Here is a 16,662-nt window from a genome sequence, read left to right on the forward strand (position 1 = left end):
TTGCTACTTGTGGGCAGTTATTTAGAATTGGCTACATGAAACATGCAAAGACCAGAGCTTAACAGCTGAAGCTGATAAACCTACAGATCTGTATCTAATACACTTACTTGATGTTGCCCCATCAGAGTGCAAGATGTCTGTACTATATAAATTTCTCTACTCTCCACCAGTATTCTCTGCAAGTTGCTACTAGAGGTAACAATACAATATGTCCACAGGACTGCTTCTGGACTAATACACCATACCAAAATATGAATGCTCCAGTGTTCAAGTCTGCCCAAACTTGTATCATCAGAGCCTTGGAACCCAGTGAAATTATGTGAATACAGCCATCTTCAACAAGTTTGTCTCCAAGGCTTACATATTCCATTCCTATAGACTTTGCTTCTTCTAGAAATATAAACATATTGCAATTACTATATAATACAACAACAATGCCTTTTGCAGCATGTATCAAGTGTGAAAAGAAACCATTCAGGTACTGCATAGAATTGGTTTTTGTTTGGTTGAGGTGGTTTGGTTTGGTTTTTTTAAGTGGGTTGAATAGTAAGTATGAGTCTCTTTAGAAACCTAGGTCTCAAACAGAAACAGAGTAACATAACACTAACTCAGTACTTTATATGTTTCTGTTTGTAATATATACATCCACTGAGCTGAATACACTCTATCAATGATGCTTTTGACATATCATATTACATTCCTATGTTGAACTATCAGTGTGCACCAAGAAATCTTCAGAATTTTCTTCACAAATCATCATACCCTTTAAGCATAATCAGTATTTTTACTTTACCAAGCAAAAGCACAGACCTAACAAAAGCAACTCTAGTGAGTTCCAAGGTTCAGAGTTGGATTTTCCCTCCTTCTATTTAAATACAAAAAGAAGGAAAAGAGAATAAAGGTATTCCAAGTGTTGTGAATGGGATACATTTTAAATAAGGAATTTTCCCTTTATGAATTATAATCCAAAAGATTCTGCTTAGAACAGTTTAAGAGCAGTTGAGCCCTTACAAAAGTATAAACAGAAAGTTATTTTACAGCTAATGGTATTTACATGTTGCACACACAAGGAAAGTTAGGAGTTCTACTGAATCAGCCTGAAACTTGATCATCAATACATGAAATTAAATAAACTTGAGCAGTTTTTTTCCATAACCACAGCTGCAGCATTTATTATTTTCATCATAACATGAAGTAGCATAAATGTTACTGAAGTTACAAATTCAATGAGAATACTACATTTCTAAGGAAGCAGGCATTAATCTTAATTCAAGAACTAGGGTTGGAAATGTTGTCTATTTGGTACAGTAGTCATGAAAAAAAATCAGAAATACTACTACTGCTGTTCAATATTGATCATAAAATTTCAAACTTTTGTATATAGTACATAGATTGGAATATTTGTAACCAGAATCCTTCAGTGCTACCTAAGTAAAAACAAAATACTATATCCTCACCTGTGCTGTTAAAACTGTTCTCTCTTACAGCTATGAGTCTGCTTCTCCTCTTGACTTTTTTCCCCTTTTCTGCTGAATTTTCTGCTTCATGAGCATAGTCCAGACGAAACCACAGTGAGAAACTGAAGCCATCGGACATGTGTGGCCAACAGTTTTGCCCAACTAAAGGCAAGTGAATTGGGGCTACATGCCAAGAAGAAAGTAGCTGGTGACTCAAATTTTCACCATCTGCCTCTTTCTTACTCTGTGACAATTTTGCTCTTTTTAGTAGTCCAGCATTTTTATTGTTGGAAGCGCCAGAGCATTTTTGTGAGGAACTGCTACTCAAATTTGTGCCATTCAGCAAAGGAAAGGCAAGGTACTGTAATGGATTCATATAAATATTAGTGTCTACAATCTTCAATACACCCTTGAGTAGTACCTCCTAGAAGAAATAAAACAAATAAATGAGAAAAAAAAGGAACTGTTTACACCATGTAGTCAAGCATCATGTGACTAAATAGAAACCTACTCCTCATTTAAACTTGGATTCATGTTTTTCCAAGAGAAGTCAGCTTGTATATCCAAACCTACATACATTGGCAAAGCATCAGGTAGCAACTTCAACAGACTGTGGCCCAACATAGCTTTGGGGATTTAGTCTGGGCAGATCAGACTTCAGGTTACCATGCTTAGGAATCAGCTGAAATGCAGCAGGTGGTCATTGCACAATCTTATCTCACGCCTGTTATGTGCATAAAAAGACAGCACCTTTTACCCTGTGCTTTGAGGCTGCTTAAGAAGCCACACACAGGCCATAACTTTGTTATTGCATAACCAGTAACAAAACTAGCTGAGCCCATAAGCTAAAAAGTATCTCTTATTACTTGGCTGATAATTACAAGCTATCTTTGAAAAATTGACTTGTGACTCTTTGTTTGGTTTGGTATTTCACACTGTACAGTAATTTTAAAAATGTTCTTCCACTTGTATTTTTCTACAGACTCTCAGAAACCAGAGTTACTTCAGCAGTATATCTCACACAAGCAGCAGATTCCAGCATCACACCAACCAACTTAGAACACTTTTGAAAGTAATTCCTGCTGTTAAAGAATTCTCAAAATAGTGAGTTGCCTTGTAACTTTAAAGGAATTGCTTCCAATTTTAAAGTATTATTGTTCTGTCTTCCATAACCACAATGTCAGTCTCCTTGAGAGGATTCTTGGTTTCTTGTGCTGAAGAGTTCCCAGGGCCAACACACCCTTCAAAACCCTTCTGCTTCTCATCTCCTATTTCCTTTTCCAGTTTTGAGAAGAAACTGTTTCTACAGCCAAATTTTATTTGCTCTGATCACTTCAAATATTGCTGTGCATCTCCTTATTTCCCAAAATTCTTGGACAAAAAAGGATTTTCTTTTTGCTTGTTTTTTCTCATCAGACCTCTGAATTTTGCTATGTGCTACTCCATACCTACCGTACAAGGTGTCTTCTCCAAAAATATCCTCAGAAGAAGAGTTAGCTCTTCTGAACAAGTCTGTGAACTCATCAAGGAAACTAGCAGATCTACTAGCACCACCTGACATGCTAAAAATAAGGAGACAATAATATTGTTTAAACAGATTTTTTACACTTTAAAAACTCATATTCTATACTGTTATGAGGAAAGATTAATTTGGAATTTGAAGTGTTTTCCAAAACCAATTCAAATTAAGGAAGTAATAATGATTTCAACATTAATTCCAAAGAGATCCAACAGTACCTCCTGACACCATCATTCAAAATTTCACTGAATCAAGCAGTGCTATATTAAATTTTGTCCCAGGTTTGCAAAATGGAGTGAAAGTCTGAGAACCAAGCACCTGCCTAGCAAAGGCTCTCCACACAAAACCACCATGGATCCAAGTCCTGGGAATGGGTTTACATCATCTCCTGTTGTGAAGCACCCTCATTACATGAATCTACCTTAGGGCAAGCATTTAATCTGATTCCACCTTCTTAGGTTAGCAAGCTGCTTTCCTGTTAGAAATAAAACTAAAGGAATCATCAACATCTGGGTTACAAAGAAATTGCAAATACAGACTTACATTGTGATGGGAATGGCAATTCATCAGCTGCTATTTTTTCCAAGAAATGTTTAACACTGTCACACTAGTGTTTATGGTTTCAACTATAATTTTCACATCTGCAAGTATTTCTTTAGCTTACTTCCACTAGCTCAGAAATAACCCTATATTTACACTGAAGTTTCTTACAAGTTAAAAAAGCAGCTGCATAAATTCACACGCCAATGAATTTCCTTTGTCAATGTTGCATTTGTGCTGCTTGACTGTGTATACATTAGATTTTAAAAATCAATATTTAAGTTACTTGGACCTTTAACTCACCATGAAAATGAGATTCTGTCTGTGTCAATATATTCAGAAATCCCCCCAAAAGGTGTTTAACAGCTCCCTGTTGAAAAGAATAGGTAAAATGAATATCTGAAGAATATACCCCAGCTCAAAGAACTAAGAAAAATTCTTCTAATCTATTCCTGCCTACTATTGATTTTAATGATAATTTAGATTATTTGAAATTATGGACTGTTTTTATATTTGCCAATGAACAATCTTTCGTGTTCTGTACGGTCCAGTTGCAGAAGCGAGACTTTGATTTCAAATCATTATCTTTCACAGGAAGGATACTCAATTCAGATGTTAAAAAAGGTAACTAAAAGAAACTCCAAAGGATCATGTGGACATGACCATTTGCATAACTAACTTCTAATACATAGTTATGAAAAAAAAAGCATGGAATATTTTTCAGGTACATGATTCACAGTTTCTAAGAGTACATATTCAATAAAAAGTTTAGAATGCTCACATATACACACATACAAGCAGATATCTGCTCTTTTTTCCTTAAGACCTTCACAATGATCAAATCCATCTGTAGGCATTGAACAGTCTTGATAAAAAACAACACCTGCAAAACTCAAAAGCTTTGTAGGACAAATACCTTTTAATAAATTACTTAGCTCCTGGTAACTTAAATGCAATGCTATTGACAATATTGGTCATTTACACTGTTTCACATCTTATCAAATCCCATAAAAAGTGAGAATTTTCAAGATCATTATTAGGTATGATAAAATTAAAGATACACAACTACTAAACTGTTGCCTCTGCAAATAACATTTTTACCTGTTCTATAAGGACAGTGGCATTTCTTTCCTTCTGATTGATGATATTCAGGCAGCTTTGGAATACATGAGCAAGCACATCTAAACTTGCATTACCAGCTGAGAGCAAGTTTAATTCTAACATGCAGATTTCAGGATACATTAATTCTCCTTGACTGATGTTTTCGGCAAGGCCATTAAAATAACCTGAAGCACCAGTACATCCTGGTTCCACCTTTGTGTCTGCTCCTAAAAAGAAACCACATGTGTCTTACTGAAACTTACTCAGCTGAATGCATTTTGCATGATTTAAGCAGAACATCCAAGGACTTATCTCCAACCTTCTCATAGGTACAAACCAAAAATAGTCACTAGGTTATAAGCAATTTTCAGAAATTACCATAATTTTATTTTCCACTTCAAATTTTTCTATTTTCCTGTTAACACAGAAGAGCAAGGATGCAATTTCTCCCATTACATGCTCTTAAACTATCTGGCTTAATTTCCTGGGAATTGGACACACACAGTAATGGCAAAATACGCAGTTCATGAAGCATAACATTAAAATCATTGTAACAGAGCCCCAGGCTTCTACTACAAACTTTGAGCCTTCCAAGAAATGAGACAAATTTAAATAAATTTATATTAAAAGGCTAGATGAAGCAATTTGTTATTTAACTCTGAAAATACTCATGACAGAATATCTGCATGACAATCAAGGAAAAAAACTCAAACATGTAAGCCTCCCCATTACATTTTGGAGAGACTTTAAAATACATTACTTAAAATTATTTGGTACAGACATACATTACATGCATATGTATCATGGAAGTTTTTCAGATTCTTCATTTCTAAAGTCAGAAATCTTTTAAAATATTAAGAATCTATTGATAAAGCCTAGTCTCGCAGATAAACAGCAGCAGTTTGATGCAGTTCTATTAAAGGCTGTTGCTGTTCATGCTGATCTCATACCAGAACATAAGCACCCAGGTGTGCTCAGCACAAAGGAAAAAATTAAAGTAAGTTCATGTTTGAAATTAATTACACAAACAGAATACAGCAAGATATGTGCACATCAATTGATTAGAATAATGAGATATGTTGTATAACAAGGAGGCTATCAAGTCAAATTAAGCATGTGATTGGGAAAAGCCAAATACTGCTTGACAAACCTGATCACCTTCCACAAGCGAGAAACCTGCTGGGTTGATATGGAATGAGTAGTGGATGTCTACCTGAATTTCTCCAAGGCTTTCCAAAGTTTCCCACAGGCTCCTCCCAGAGAAATGGATGCATTAGGATGGAGACAAGGGGTCTGTGCAGTGGGTTGGCACTGACTGCCTGGCTGCACCCAGAAGGGGGTGGTAAATCCTTTTTAAACTGGACACTGCCACCAATGGGGTCCCCAGGGGTTGATATTGGGCCCAATGGTGTTCAATATCTTCATGAGTGATCTGGGTGATGGGATCAATCCACCCTGATGGAGTTTGCCAATGATACCAAACTGAGTGGGGAAGTGGACACTTGGGAAGGGAGAGCCACTCTGCAGGAAAATCTGGATAGGCTGTAAGAGTAGGCTAACAAGAACATTATGAAGTTCAGCAAGGACAAACATAATGTCTGCATGTGGGAAAACAGAATCCAGGAGTGCAGCACAGACTGGGATCCGCCTGCCTGGAGAGCTGGGGTCCCAGTGGCCAGTGAGCTCAGCATGAGTGAAATGTGTGTTGCTGTGGCAAAGAAAGCCAATTGGAACGCTGGGCTGCATCAACAGGAACAAAAAAGCCTTTATCCCACTCTATTCAGTGTTTGTCAGGCCGCACCTGGAACACTGTGTTTGTTTTTTTCCCCTACTACACAAAAAAGACAGGAGGAAAGGTTGAGAGAACTGGGCTTGCTCAGCCTTGAGAAAAGGCAGCTTAGAGGACATCTTATCACCATTTAAAAAGTGTCTACAAAGAAGGTAGACTCCTTTTTTACAAGAAGTCACATGGACAAAGCAAAGGGTAACAGGAAAGTTTTCCCTAATGAGAAATCCAACATTGGAATAAGACTCCCCACAGAAATGGTACATTGGGTACTTTATATTCAGATGAACAAGGTGCCAGGCTATCTTGTCTAGATCTTGTGATTTATTAAAGAAACATGGATATTGATCTAGCACCAATATCCAACTGTGACGGACAAAAACTCCCTAACAGTTTCCAGTTAGAAAGTGTATGTTTATTGCGACGCCGGGCAGCGTGCGGGATAGCTCCCAAATACGCACCACGCCTTTCAGATGATTACAGAGTCCTTTTATCCACACAAGTATTGAATACCCAAAATACAAATACATATTCATCATTTTGGTACATCCCATTCCTCACTTCGTATGCTAATCATTTCAAAAGCTATTAAGCATGCGTAGTTTGTTCCTTGAAATGGGTCAGTGGTCCCTTTCATGAGGAGGGGTCCCACAATGAGGAAGTAAAGGAAGTCTTCCTCATTCTGGCCTTTCTACCTTTTCAATGCAAATATGACAAATGAACTCTTGGTAGAACTCCCATTCCCTGTCTTCAGTTGGTTTCAGAACAGAGGAGGCCCACAATTGTCTTATGTTCCTAAAAGCTATTTGTCAGTTTCTATATTCTTCGTTATAAACCCAGCTAACTAAACACTGTGTTGACAAGCAATTATTAGTTAACTACTAACTCTTAACTTCATCAAGGCCTACTCATTTATTTTAATTAACTCTAGCAAGGCTTATCTCTAACTAAAATCTTAGCTCCTCTAAAATCTCTAAATTCCTTAAAGTTTATGTTTCACTTGCTTTTGTGAAAAAAGGTTGGACCAGATGATCCTTGAGGCCCCTTTCAATCTGGTATTCTATAAAATAATTACACTATTTAATTTTCACCAGATAGTTACAATTCTAAAGAAAAAAAAAAATGAGCACTGATTTTCAAACTACTGATGCATATCTCTGGAGTTTCTAGATCACAGTAACATATTTGAGCAACATGACTTTAGAGCAAGAGTCACATATACCAAAACAACCAAGACAGAACAATTTCTGTAACACTCAGTAAGAATATTTGTTATCTCTTCATCTGTAACTCCATACTACCAGAAGTAAATAAAGTTAATTATTTCTATCTATTAAAAGGTGCTTGCACTGTTTCGGTACATCTCAAAAGACAAACAAGCTTTGCTATAACAAAGACAGCTTTGTATATTCCGAAAGTTCCCATTTACCTTCATTCTTGGTTTCACTATCATCAGGATTACTTTCACTATCTGCTTCATATCCTTCCTCTTCAGCAAAAAGTTTAAGACTACAGCACTGTGATTCTTCAGTTTCTTCAGAAATTTCTCCAGGCTGTGACACAGGCTCCTTCTCAGTGTAATGGGGCTGTACAACACAACCAAATAGACTGTCATTGGTCAGGAAAAACATCTTTGGATCAGAAAATAATTTAGAACCATCCAAATGCCTATTTTTTCCAAGCCCACTGGGAAAAGAAACAAATTAATCATAGGCTTCCAAGAAACCTGAGATACGTTAAAAATACTTAATTCTCTTGTAAAAAACTTAATCTGCAAATAGGGATTTTTCTTACTAACTATCTGATCAAAGTTTTAGGAAACAGCGTTAGAACTGTTTCTAAATCACCATCAGCATGCACCTTGACATTTACTCAAAGGTGAAGATGTCTACAACCACTAAGGTCACTCAACATTCCCACTTGAAGTCCTTTCTTTAGGAGTTCATCACACTGTTGTGAGATGAAAGAGTAAAAAGAACATCAGGTTGAGTGAGCTTGCTACTTTTTGGGGCATGACTCATTTCTGAGCAGTAATTGTGGGGACCCTAAGAAACAGCATTCCACTTTGGTATGAGAAGCAGAGATTTCATCTTCAACTGTCACAATAATCAAACACATCTAAATTTCCCATCAGGTTTAAAAAAACCCAGAGAACAAATCTGAGAAAATCTTGCATTATTCAGAATTAGAATGTTTAGCTGGTGTTTCATACCTTTTCAATTTTTTCTTCAGAATGATCCAGATCAGCAGAAAAAGTGCCCAACGCAACACGAAGCAGTGAATCAAACAGAGGCTTTGCCAAGTCAGTTTCTATCACTTTTGACTGAGCAAGCTGCTCTTTTATTTCAAGTAAGATATCATCCACACAGGTATTCTGTGTTTTGGGGGAGAAAAACATTTTGATTCATGTTACTATTTCAAGCTAACAGAAGTCATTTAGCTCTTCCATTTAAGAGCTTCTTCTACCTACACTAATCTGACTTCTCATCTAAAACCACCAGATTTCATCCAGTCTCTTGAAATAAGAAAGATTCATCCTAAATGTCATGACAGATTTCATTGGAACCTGCACACCGAAAATATCTGGCTATCTAAATATGCTGCTATCTAAAATTTGCAGGTGAAAGTGCTGTTTCAAAAACAGACGTCTTTGAAACAGTTTCAGTTACGCTGTGCATTCAAACTATACCACATTACTAGTAGCTGACAGAGTGTGACATGTCCAAGATCATAAAAACAGTGAATGTTCAAGACAGAACTCCAGTTTCCAGTTCTTTCCAGCACTTAATGCCTCCTGCTTTGCAACAAATTGCCAAGTAAAATTCAAGACAGTAATTAAAACATTAAAGAAAAGTCAAGGAGTCTTCTGTGAATTAACAACTTCTTGTGGAATACTGAATTAGTCCACCTCTAAGGCCTAAGGAATCAATTTTTCAGGTGTCTTTTCAGTATCTGTGCCCTTCAGTAGTCCTTTCTCAAGCACCATGCTCTGCTCTGAACCATCCTCAAAAAACAACATGAGTCACTAGGTATAATGGTCACATCTTGCCAACACAGCTTTCCTGCAGCATCCCTTTCACACACATTCTCCACTGAATACTCTTTCTGAAAAGAGTACTACTCAAGCTCATTATTTAGCTGTACACTTTCAGTACTATAGAAAATATGGTACCATAAAAATTGCACAAAGTTTTTACCTCCCTAGAAGAACTTTTGACTAAATTACTATTAAAATAATATTGTATGAAACAAACAAATAGGAGCAAAGGAAGCTAGGGAAAGTTGCACAGTACCTGGTGAAACATCTCCACTTCCATCTTCTGCTGCATGGTGCTCACACTGTGTAGGCAGATGGTCAGCAGAGCTTCTAGAAGTCTGATACCTTGAAGTGCCCACTCAGTCTCTTCTCTTGCAGAAGTCCTTACCCCTTCAAGATTGGCAACTGAAGTAACCAAAGCGTGTTCCATACTCACAGGGCTGTCACAGGAGCCAGAGTCAGGCACCAGCTGCTCAGCACCAGCAGGACCACCACAACTATCAAGCTCCAATTCCATCACCTCTCTGCTTTTAGCCAGCTGAACAGAGTCATCCTTGCTGAGAAGCTCAGTTCGAGGACTCCCATGTGAACTTCTGCTGCTTTCACTCAATACTCTCTCCCTCTTTTCTTGCTCTTTTTCCTTATTTTTTGCAAGTTTCTGAATTATCAGGATTAGTAACCTCTGGCATGCTTCAAAGCCTCCAAGTCTATGGAACTGTCTCTGGAAAACTGAACTATACAAATAGATGCAACGACACATGGACCAAATATCTGCAGCCCTATGAATATGTTCCAGAGAGGGCAAAGTAAGGCTTTCCAGGGACAGATATGGTAATTTGTGGCCTAATGGTTCACTAGCTGTACTATCATATCCTGACGTATCTTCACACTCATTAGCTGAATCCAGATCACCATCTGCTTCTTTACTTATACATAAAAAAGCAACACAGAGGAACAGGTTTATTGTGTTGACATTAATGTCTTGGCTGACAAACCTTTTCTTTTTTGGGTAAGCCTCTTTCAAGCCAGCATAAAACTTGCTCAGGCTTTGAGGAACTTCTGAAGCAGCATGCTGGCTACAAAGAGAAGTGGGCAAGTCAGACATAGATTCCTTTTGTTCGCTGTTTAGGCCTTCCAGTTCTGGTGTTGGTTGGTCTTCCTGCTGATCATCAAGGCAGAGTATCAAAGTCTCTAACACCTTCAAAGAATGGCTTCTTAATGTATCTAAGTAATTTAACTCAATCATTTGATTCACTCCATTACAACTCAGAAACAAGTCTCTAATTACTCTGCAAAAGAAATCATAGGAAAGTCACTTTATAAATCACCCAGAAACTCATGTAAGTCAGCAATTGCTATAAATTACTGTAAATTAAAGAGAAGAGGAACTCATCTGCAGCACTCTAGGATCCTAACTCAGCATTGTCCAGCTGGTAGTGGAAAATTCAACTTTGTGACATATACTGTAGGAAATACCTCCCTCTAAACTGCAGACCACACAAATATAAGATGTTCAAAACATTGAAGGTGGTTAATTAACTTTTTTTATTACATTTGCTCTTTAGTGCTATTTCCTTGCCCCAAATTTTTATTAGCAATTCAAGCTAGTAAGTATCTTTATTTCTCTGTTTGGTGATTTCACCAGAAAGTAGATATTCCTTCTCAAATAAACTTCATGACATTTTCCTAGCTGTCTACCAGTTGCATGGATGATGAATTTCAGATAAATTCCAGAGTATCTTTCAAGATAAGTTTTTGTGCAATTGTTATGCCAGCATGTCCAATATCAAAAAAATTTTCCATATATTTGCTTCCAAGTCTATTTTTCCCTTCTTCTACTCTCAAAGTATTATATTAAGTTCATACAAAATTTAGGGTAGGGATCTGTAAGTTTTTTAGCATACTATGTTTGCTTGTAGATATCCATCTTACCTCCTATCTCCTTCCCACAGGATCAGATTTACTCTAACCAAGTTACTCTAGAATCAAATGGATCATTTACTTATTTATTCCCACCTTTAAGCCAGTAAAAAAAAAAAAGACATTTTAACTTTTTTCTTCATCTAAGCTTTATTTCTCTTGCCTCTTTGCCACTAAAATAGCTTCTAATACAATTTAGGTTAGGACAGAAGTTAGAACTGTATTTATTTTACATAAACTGGAGTACTAATCTACTCTTTGTCTTGGGTAACCCCACTAAATTCACTTCAGGACTCCAAGAGAAATAAAATCAATCTTTCCTGGACAAAAGGACACATTCATATTCTGAAAAAAGTTCCACATATTTATTAAAAATGTATTTAATCAATTTAACAATAAATAAAAAGTATCAATTTTATGCCTTGGGACAATGCTTGTGCCTCTTTTGTGTTTTGGGATTGTTGTAGTTTCTGTTCTTAAACTATTTTTAAAGGAACAGGATTTTGTAAGTTAAAAACCAGTTACTACAGGAAAAGTAAACATCCAGCCTTATTTTTGAAAGGTGGTTTTTATAGTGACAATTCTAGAAGGAAAAAGGAAATAGATCAGAAAACTATGTATTCTAATTCCCATAGAAAAATGACATATCAATCTGTTTAACATTCCTGACTAATTTTAGAACAAAGAATGAGGAGGCAGAGAGCATGTCACAATGGACAAAGATTTTATTTGCTGCTACAGAGTTTGGCTTGTTAAAGAACGTAATTCATGAGTAGAAAGCCCTCACTTCCTATAGTTTATGAATCTAGGCTTGTATCCTGTTACCCAAGCATTTATCTTGTTGCCACCTGCAACAGCCAAACAACACCTAGAGTCCAAATAAAACTTACATTCCAATCAGTAACAAATATACAAAGCTCTGTACCTAATTAGCACTTTTCCCAATAATAAACAGAAAATCAACCAACCTGGATTTTAGCAACAGAGGGAGCATCTGCAAATAAACCTGAAGCACTTCAGAAGGCAAATCCTGGCTACGGTAACTGCACGTGAGTTTATCAGCTGTACTTAGTCCAAGTTGCTGTTGAGCATGGCAAGCTAGCTGAACTCCTCTCTGAAGTATGGGATTATAGATACAGTTATACAGTTTCCATTGGACCACTACATTTCCCTTTTGAATTAAGTGGCAAATATGGTTTGCAATCTGTGCGCCACGTAGTTTGTCTTCTTCAAAAATGATGTCCTGATAAGCCTCCAGTGCATGCCATCTCAAAAACATATCTTCAGATCCAGTGCTAGGCAAAATTCCCTGAACTCTGCAAGAGGAACTAGATGCGGGACTGGCATCACTGGAGTTGCCCTGCAAGGCATCTTCCAGCTGAGTGAGTTGATCAGAGTCAACAGTACATATATTGCATGATGCCTGTATAATTTTTGGAGAGACTTCTGCTCCACCCAGCTGATCCAATATAAATTTGTTAAGGATGTTCAGTATGTGCTGTTGAAAATTTTTTAATATTGGCAACTTGGAAGCATGGAGCAATGGGACAATCACAGACTTTGGGTCCATACAACAACATATTCCTACATTATGTACACCTGAGAGAATCTCAGCACAAGTACTGCTCAGAGAAACTTGCTGCAACAAGTGCAAACACTGGTGTGCACAAACAGCAATGCAACAGCATCTCTCAGGATAATCAACTTCTCCATCAGCAGTTTCAAAAGGGTTTTTGGAAGCTTGGTTTTTAAAAGCAGATACAGAGAGCCCAGAGAGATCTCTGTGGTGATTCATGAAGTGAGAGTACTCACATCGTCTGTGCCGCTTTCTTGTACACATTGATTGATGGAGCTGCTCCGATTTCACTTTTTTGACAGTGCTGATTATTTTCATGATGCTGTTGATCAGGGCTTTCAGATGCTCTGAGGCTTCCCCAGGTACTCCCTCATTCTTCATACACAGCCATTCCATTTGAAGCACTGTTACTTCAAACAGCTTAAATCCCTGCTGCTGTATGAACTCATGAACCAGATCTATAGCTTGGCTAAAGTAGAGTGGATTGGAGGCTGCACTTTGTAGGCAGCAGATCAAAATCTGCAAGACCCCTTCTATAACCTCAGGTAGAAGCAGGGCTCTGTGACGGTATCTAGGAAATATATAGTCATCCTGAACCAGCTGCTGTAGTGTTTTCTTGTATCCTGTAGCAAAAGGACCAGGTTGCTTTTCCAAGCAAATTCTGATTTTTAATGCTGCTTTAAGTAAGTCTGTTAAATTTCTTCGTAAATTGTCAGGCATTGTTTCTGTATTGCTGATGTCTAAAGACATAAGATGTAGAACTGTTCGAAAAAGCATCCTTTGGATCAAAGCCACAGGTTCTTCTGTCCACCCTGCAGAAACCACTTCATTTTCTGTGTTACTACTTACATTGCAGGAGTCCCCAAATCCTGATAAGAACTCTGTCAATGTGGGCACAACACTCACTGAAAGAGCAGAGCTGTGATTCAAAGTAATATCAAATTTGCACACTTTCTCTAGGAGAGACAGTAAGACATGGCATAAGTCAAAAGGAGAGTTATTAATGTTGCTCTCAGATGTTCCTGCAGCTGGCTCATTCAAAATCTCATGTGCTGGAATAACTCTGCTGGAACCTTCTAGATTAGGGGCATCGGTATTAGAACCTGGTACCACTTCAGGAGGCTGGCAATCACTTCTACCTCCAGGGTAGCTGCCCCTAACAGAAGAGGTTAAAAAGGGCTGCAGTATCTGGGAGCGTCTATGTTTTGTTATTACAGCAGTCTTTTCATCAGAATTGCCTTCAGAGTCTGAAGTGGACAGCTGGGACCTCCTTGCATCCCGCACAGAGTAGCGGTGGGTGGTTTTGCGGAGATGGCCACTTTTTCGAGATCGAAGATTGAGTTTTACAGAGGTCTGAAGAGATGAATGAGCACTTCCATCTAAGTTTAGTTTTTCCTGAGTAGATTTCACAGAACTTGTATTATTCTCTTTGGTCAGGCATATGTCTACTGTAAAGGGTATATTAAAATCTGTTGAAATAGAAAGATAACAAAGGAACATTAGAATATGTAAAGCATTTTTCCTAATTTTATAGTTAAATACTTCCAGATTTAAAATACACAGCAAATTTGTATCTTAATAGGTCATGGTTTTGCAGGCACCTGTGTCAGACATTTTCTGTATAAAACAGGCAGCAACAACTGATGTTTAGGGGCCATACTGACTATTTTTAAAGCCCAGACAAATGATTTCATTTTCTATTTAGGGTTAAACAAAAGTGTGCTAAAAGTTTTCCTAAAACTTTTTGTTGGCACAACTATTCTCAAAAAACCATTCTCAAACAAATATGTCATCAAGGGAGGTGAAAGGACTTTTTGGTAAGCAAATTAAATGGAGGAAGAAAGGTCTTTTCCACTTGATGCTCCATTGCCACTTTTTGCAACTCAGCTGGGTGTGTTAGCTCACAGTCCTCTTAGCATGCATGAGGACATTGCCAGCGTACTAGTGGTAATAGAAAAAATAAATTTCTCTACTTATTATCAGTGCAAATCTTCAAGTATACAGACCTCAGACATTTTACTTCAGCATTAATTATTCCAAATACATGCAGCAGAAATAAAAGTAGGGGATTTTAAAATAGTGAGGGACAAAAGGGAGACAGAAAGGAAAACAGAAGTACTACTGCTTCATTTCTATCAGTAAACTCCAATTAGACTATCAAAAAAGCAAGCAGAGAAACAACTCTGCATGTTCTTGGATTAAATCCATTGTTATCTTTAAGAAGTGACAGAACTGTAACTGGATGCTTTGGGCAGTAAAATAATTACCATGAAACAACTGCAAGTATCCTCTACCCCATAAATTCATTATTTAGAAAAATGTCATAGTTAACAACAACAGCCCCCATCCCCACAAAGCCCTAGAAGCCCACATAACAGCTATAAACATTGTTTAAGCTGAAAGAAAAGATGCTTCCATGTACAAGCACAACTGTGCCATGTTGTTTAAAAAGTCACTGTTGTGATATACTTAAGGAAGAAACACAATCTGCTTTGAAGGCAGGAAATTAATCAGGAGTACTTTATCAAACAAAGGATATTACCTGCACTGAAAGAAGAAAGCTGCCTAATACAGGAACTTCAGTCCATGAAAAAACCTGACTACTCAGTGCACAACTGGATATATCATGCTTATTCTTTCAGTACTAAGAGAGGGTAATTTGTAGAAGTAAAAGCTGTGCATTATGTAGTGTATAAACCACAACATCTTAAAACCTATTTACACAACAGCCTTTTAAATGAACCCTGGAAAAGCCACTAAGCTGTCACAGAACAACCAAAACATTTCTTTAATTCCATCATGCTTACAGAAGCATGAAAGAATGATGCATCTGGGCAAGCAGGAAAGCTTATTATATAAAAGCTCTATGAAATTGGCCCTTTAAAGACTCCACGTCCACAAACATTAACAAAAGCCTTCAATTTGGAGGAGTTGCAAATAGGAAAAAAAATCCCTGGAAGAGTTTTGGGTATGAATCCTTAGAAATTCTCTCAAACAGTCAGGTAATTTCATTACTTAACTCTTTGTTTTACCCTCTGAGAGGGAAAAGAATGCACCAGACAAATATAAGAGCCCAAAATAAAACAAAAAAATCTGACTCCAATTACTGCCATTTCCTTGTTCAGTTTCTACACAGCAACAAAAGCATTGTCTTTCACACTGACCAGAAGCCTTTACCTTCTCTACACAATTCTTTTGCATTTTTAAAATTTAAATTCTGTGCAGAATCCATGTCTTCATTTCATGTTAGAGGATATGTACTACAATGAACTTCTCTTTAGCACAGAGTCCTCAGCTCTGTAGTAAAACACAAATCACTTCTATGTGCTTAATACTGTAAATGATAAAATATACCTATTGCTTTTTCTTCCCGGACAGGGATTTTCCACACCAATGGCAGAAGGGACAGGAGGAGGGTCAGAAGTTCTTCTCGACATGTCAGCTCCTGTGTTAGGAACAAAATAAAAAAATCTTGTACTTTCAAAAAATAGCTTAACCTCCTTTATTTTACCAAGCTATTCAGCATTCAGTTCCTATATCTTTCTGCTGTTTTAAGCACTGAAAAAATGACCTAACTACAAAGAGTGCTATAATCATTAACTAGAGCCAATCAGAAAGCATCGAAGATATTTATTACACCTCTAAACTGTTTCTATACAAAGCTCCCCTAATCTGCCTTGTAGAAAGAATTATTCAAAAAAGAAAACCAGAAAAGTCAAAAGCACA

The 16,662-nt window shown here is 37.3% G+C and overlaps 1 protein-coding gene across 2 annotated transcripts in view; it reads right to left on the reverse strand.

The window, feature by feature from the left end:
- The window catches only part of LYST (lysosomal trafficking regulator), a 73,841-nt gene that overhangs the window by 45,357 nt on the left and 11,822 nt on the right, over positions 1-16,662 (reverse strand). For both annotated transcript variants that reach the window (XM_053937128.1, XM_053937127.1), the window contains exons 4-13: positions 16,291-16,381; positions 12,329-14,405; positions 9,697-10,729; positions 8,616-8,777; positions 7,833-7,989; positions 4,618-4,844; positions 3,820-3,886; positions 2,910-3,019; positions 1,458-1,881; positions 246-390 (exon numbers count right to left, since the gene is read on the reverse strand). In XM_053937128.1, coding sequence (XP_053793103.1) covers positions 246-390; positions 1,458-1,881; positions 2,910-3,019; positions 3,820-3,886; positions 4,618-4,844; positions 7,833-7,989; positions 8,616-8,777; positions 9,697-10,729; positions 12,329-14,405; positions 16,291-16,381 — 4,493 coding nt within the window. The remainder of the gene's footprint in view (positions 1-245; positions 391-1,457; positions 1,882-2,909; positions 3,020-3,819; positions 3,887-4,617; positions 4,845-7,832; positions 7,990-8,615; positions 8,778-9,696; positions 10,730-12,328; positions 14,406-16,290; positions 16,382-16,662) is intronic.

This window comes from Vidua chalybeata, chromosome 3 (assembly GCF_026979565.1).
Source record: "Vidua chalybeata isolate OUT-0048 chromosome 3, bVidCha1 merged haplotype, whole genome shotgun sequence".
NCBI classification, from domain to species: Eukaryota; Metazoa; Chordata; class Aves; order Passeriformes; family Viduidae; genus Vidua; species Vidua chalybeata.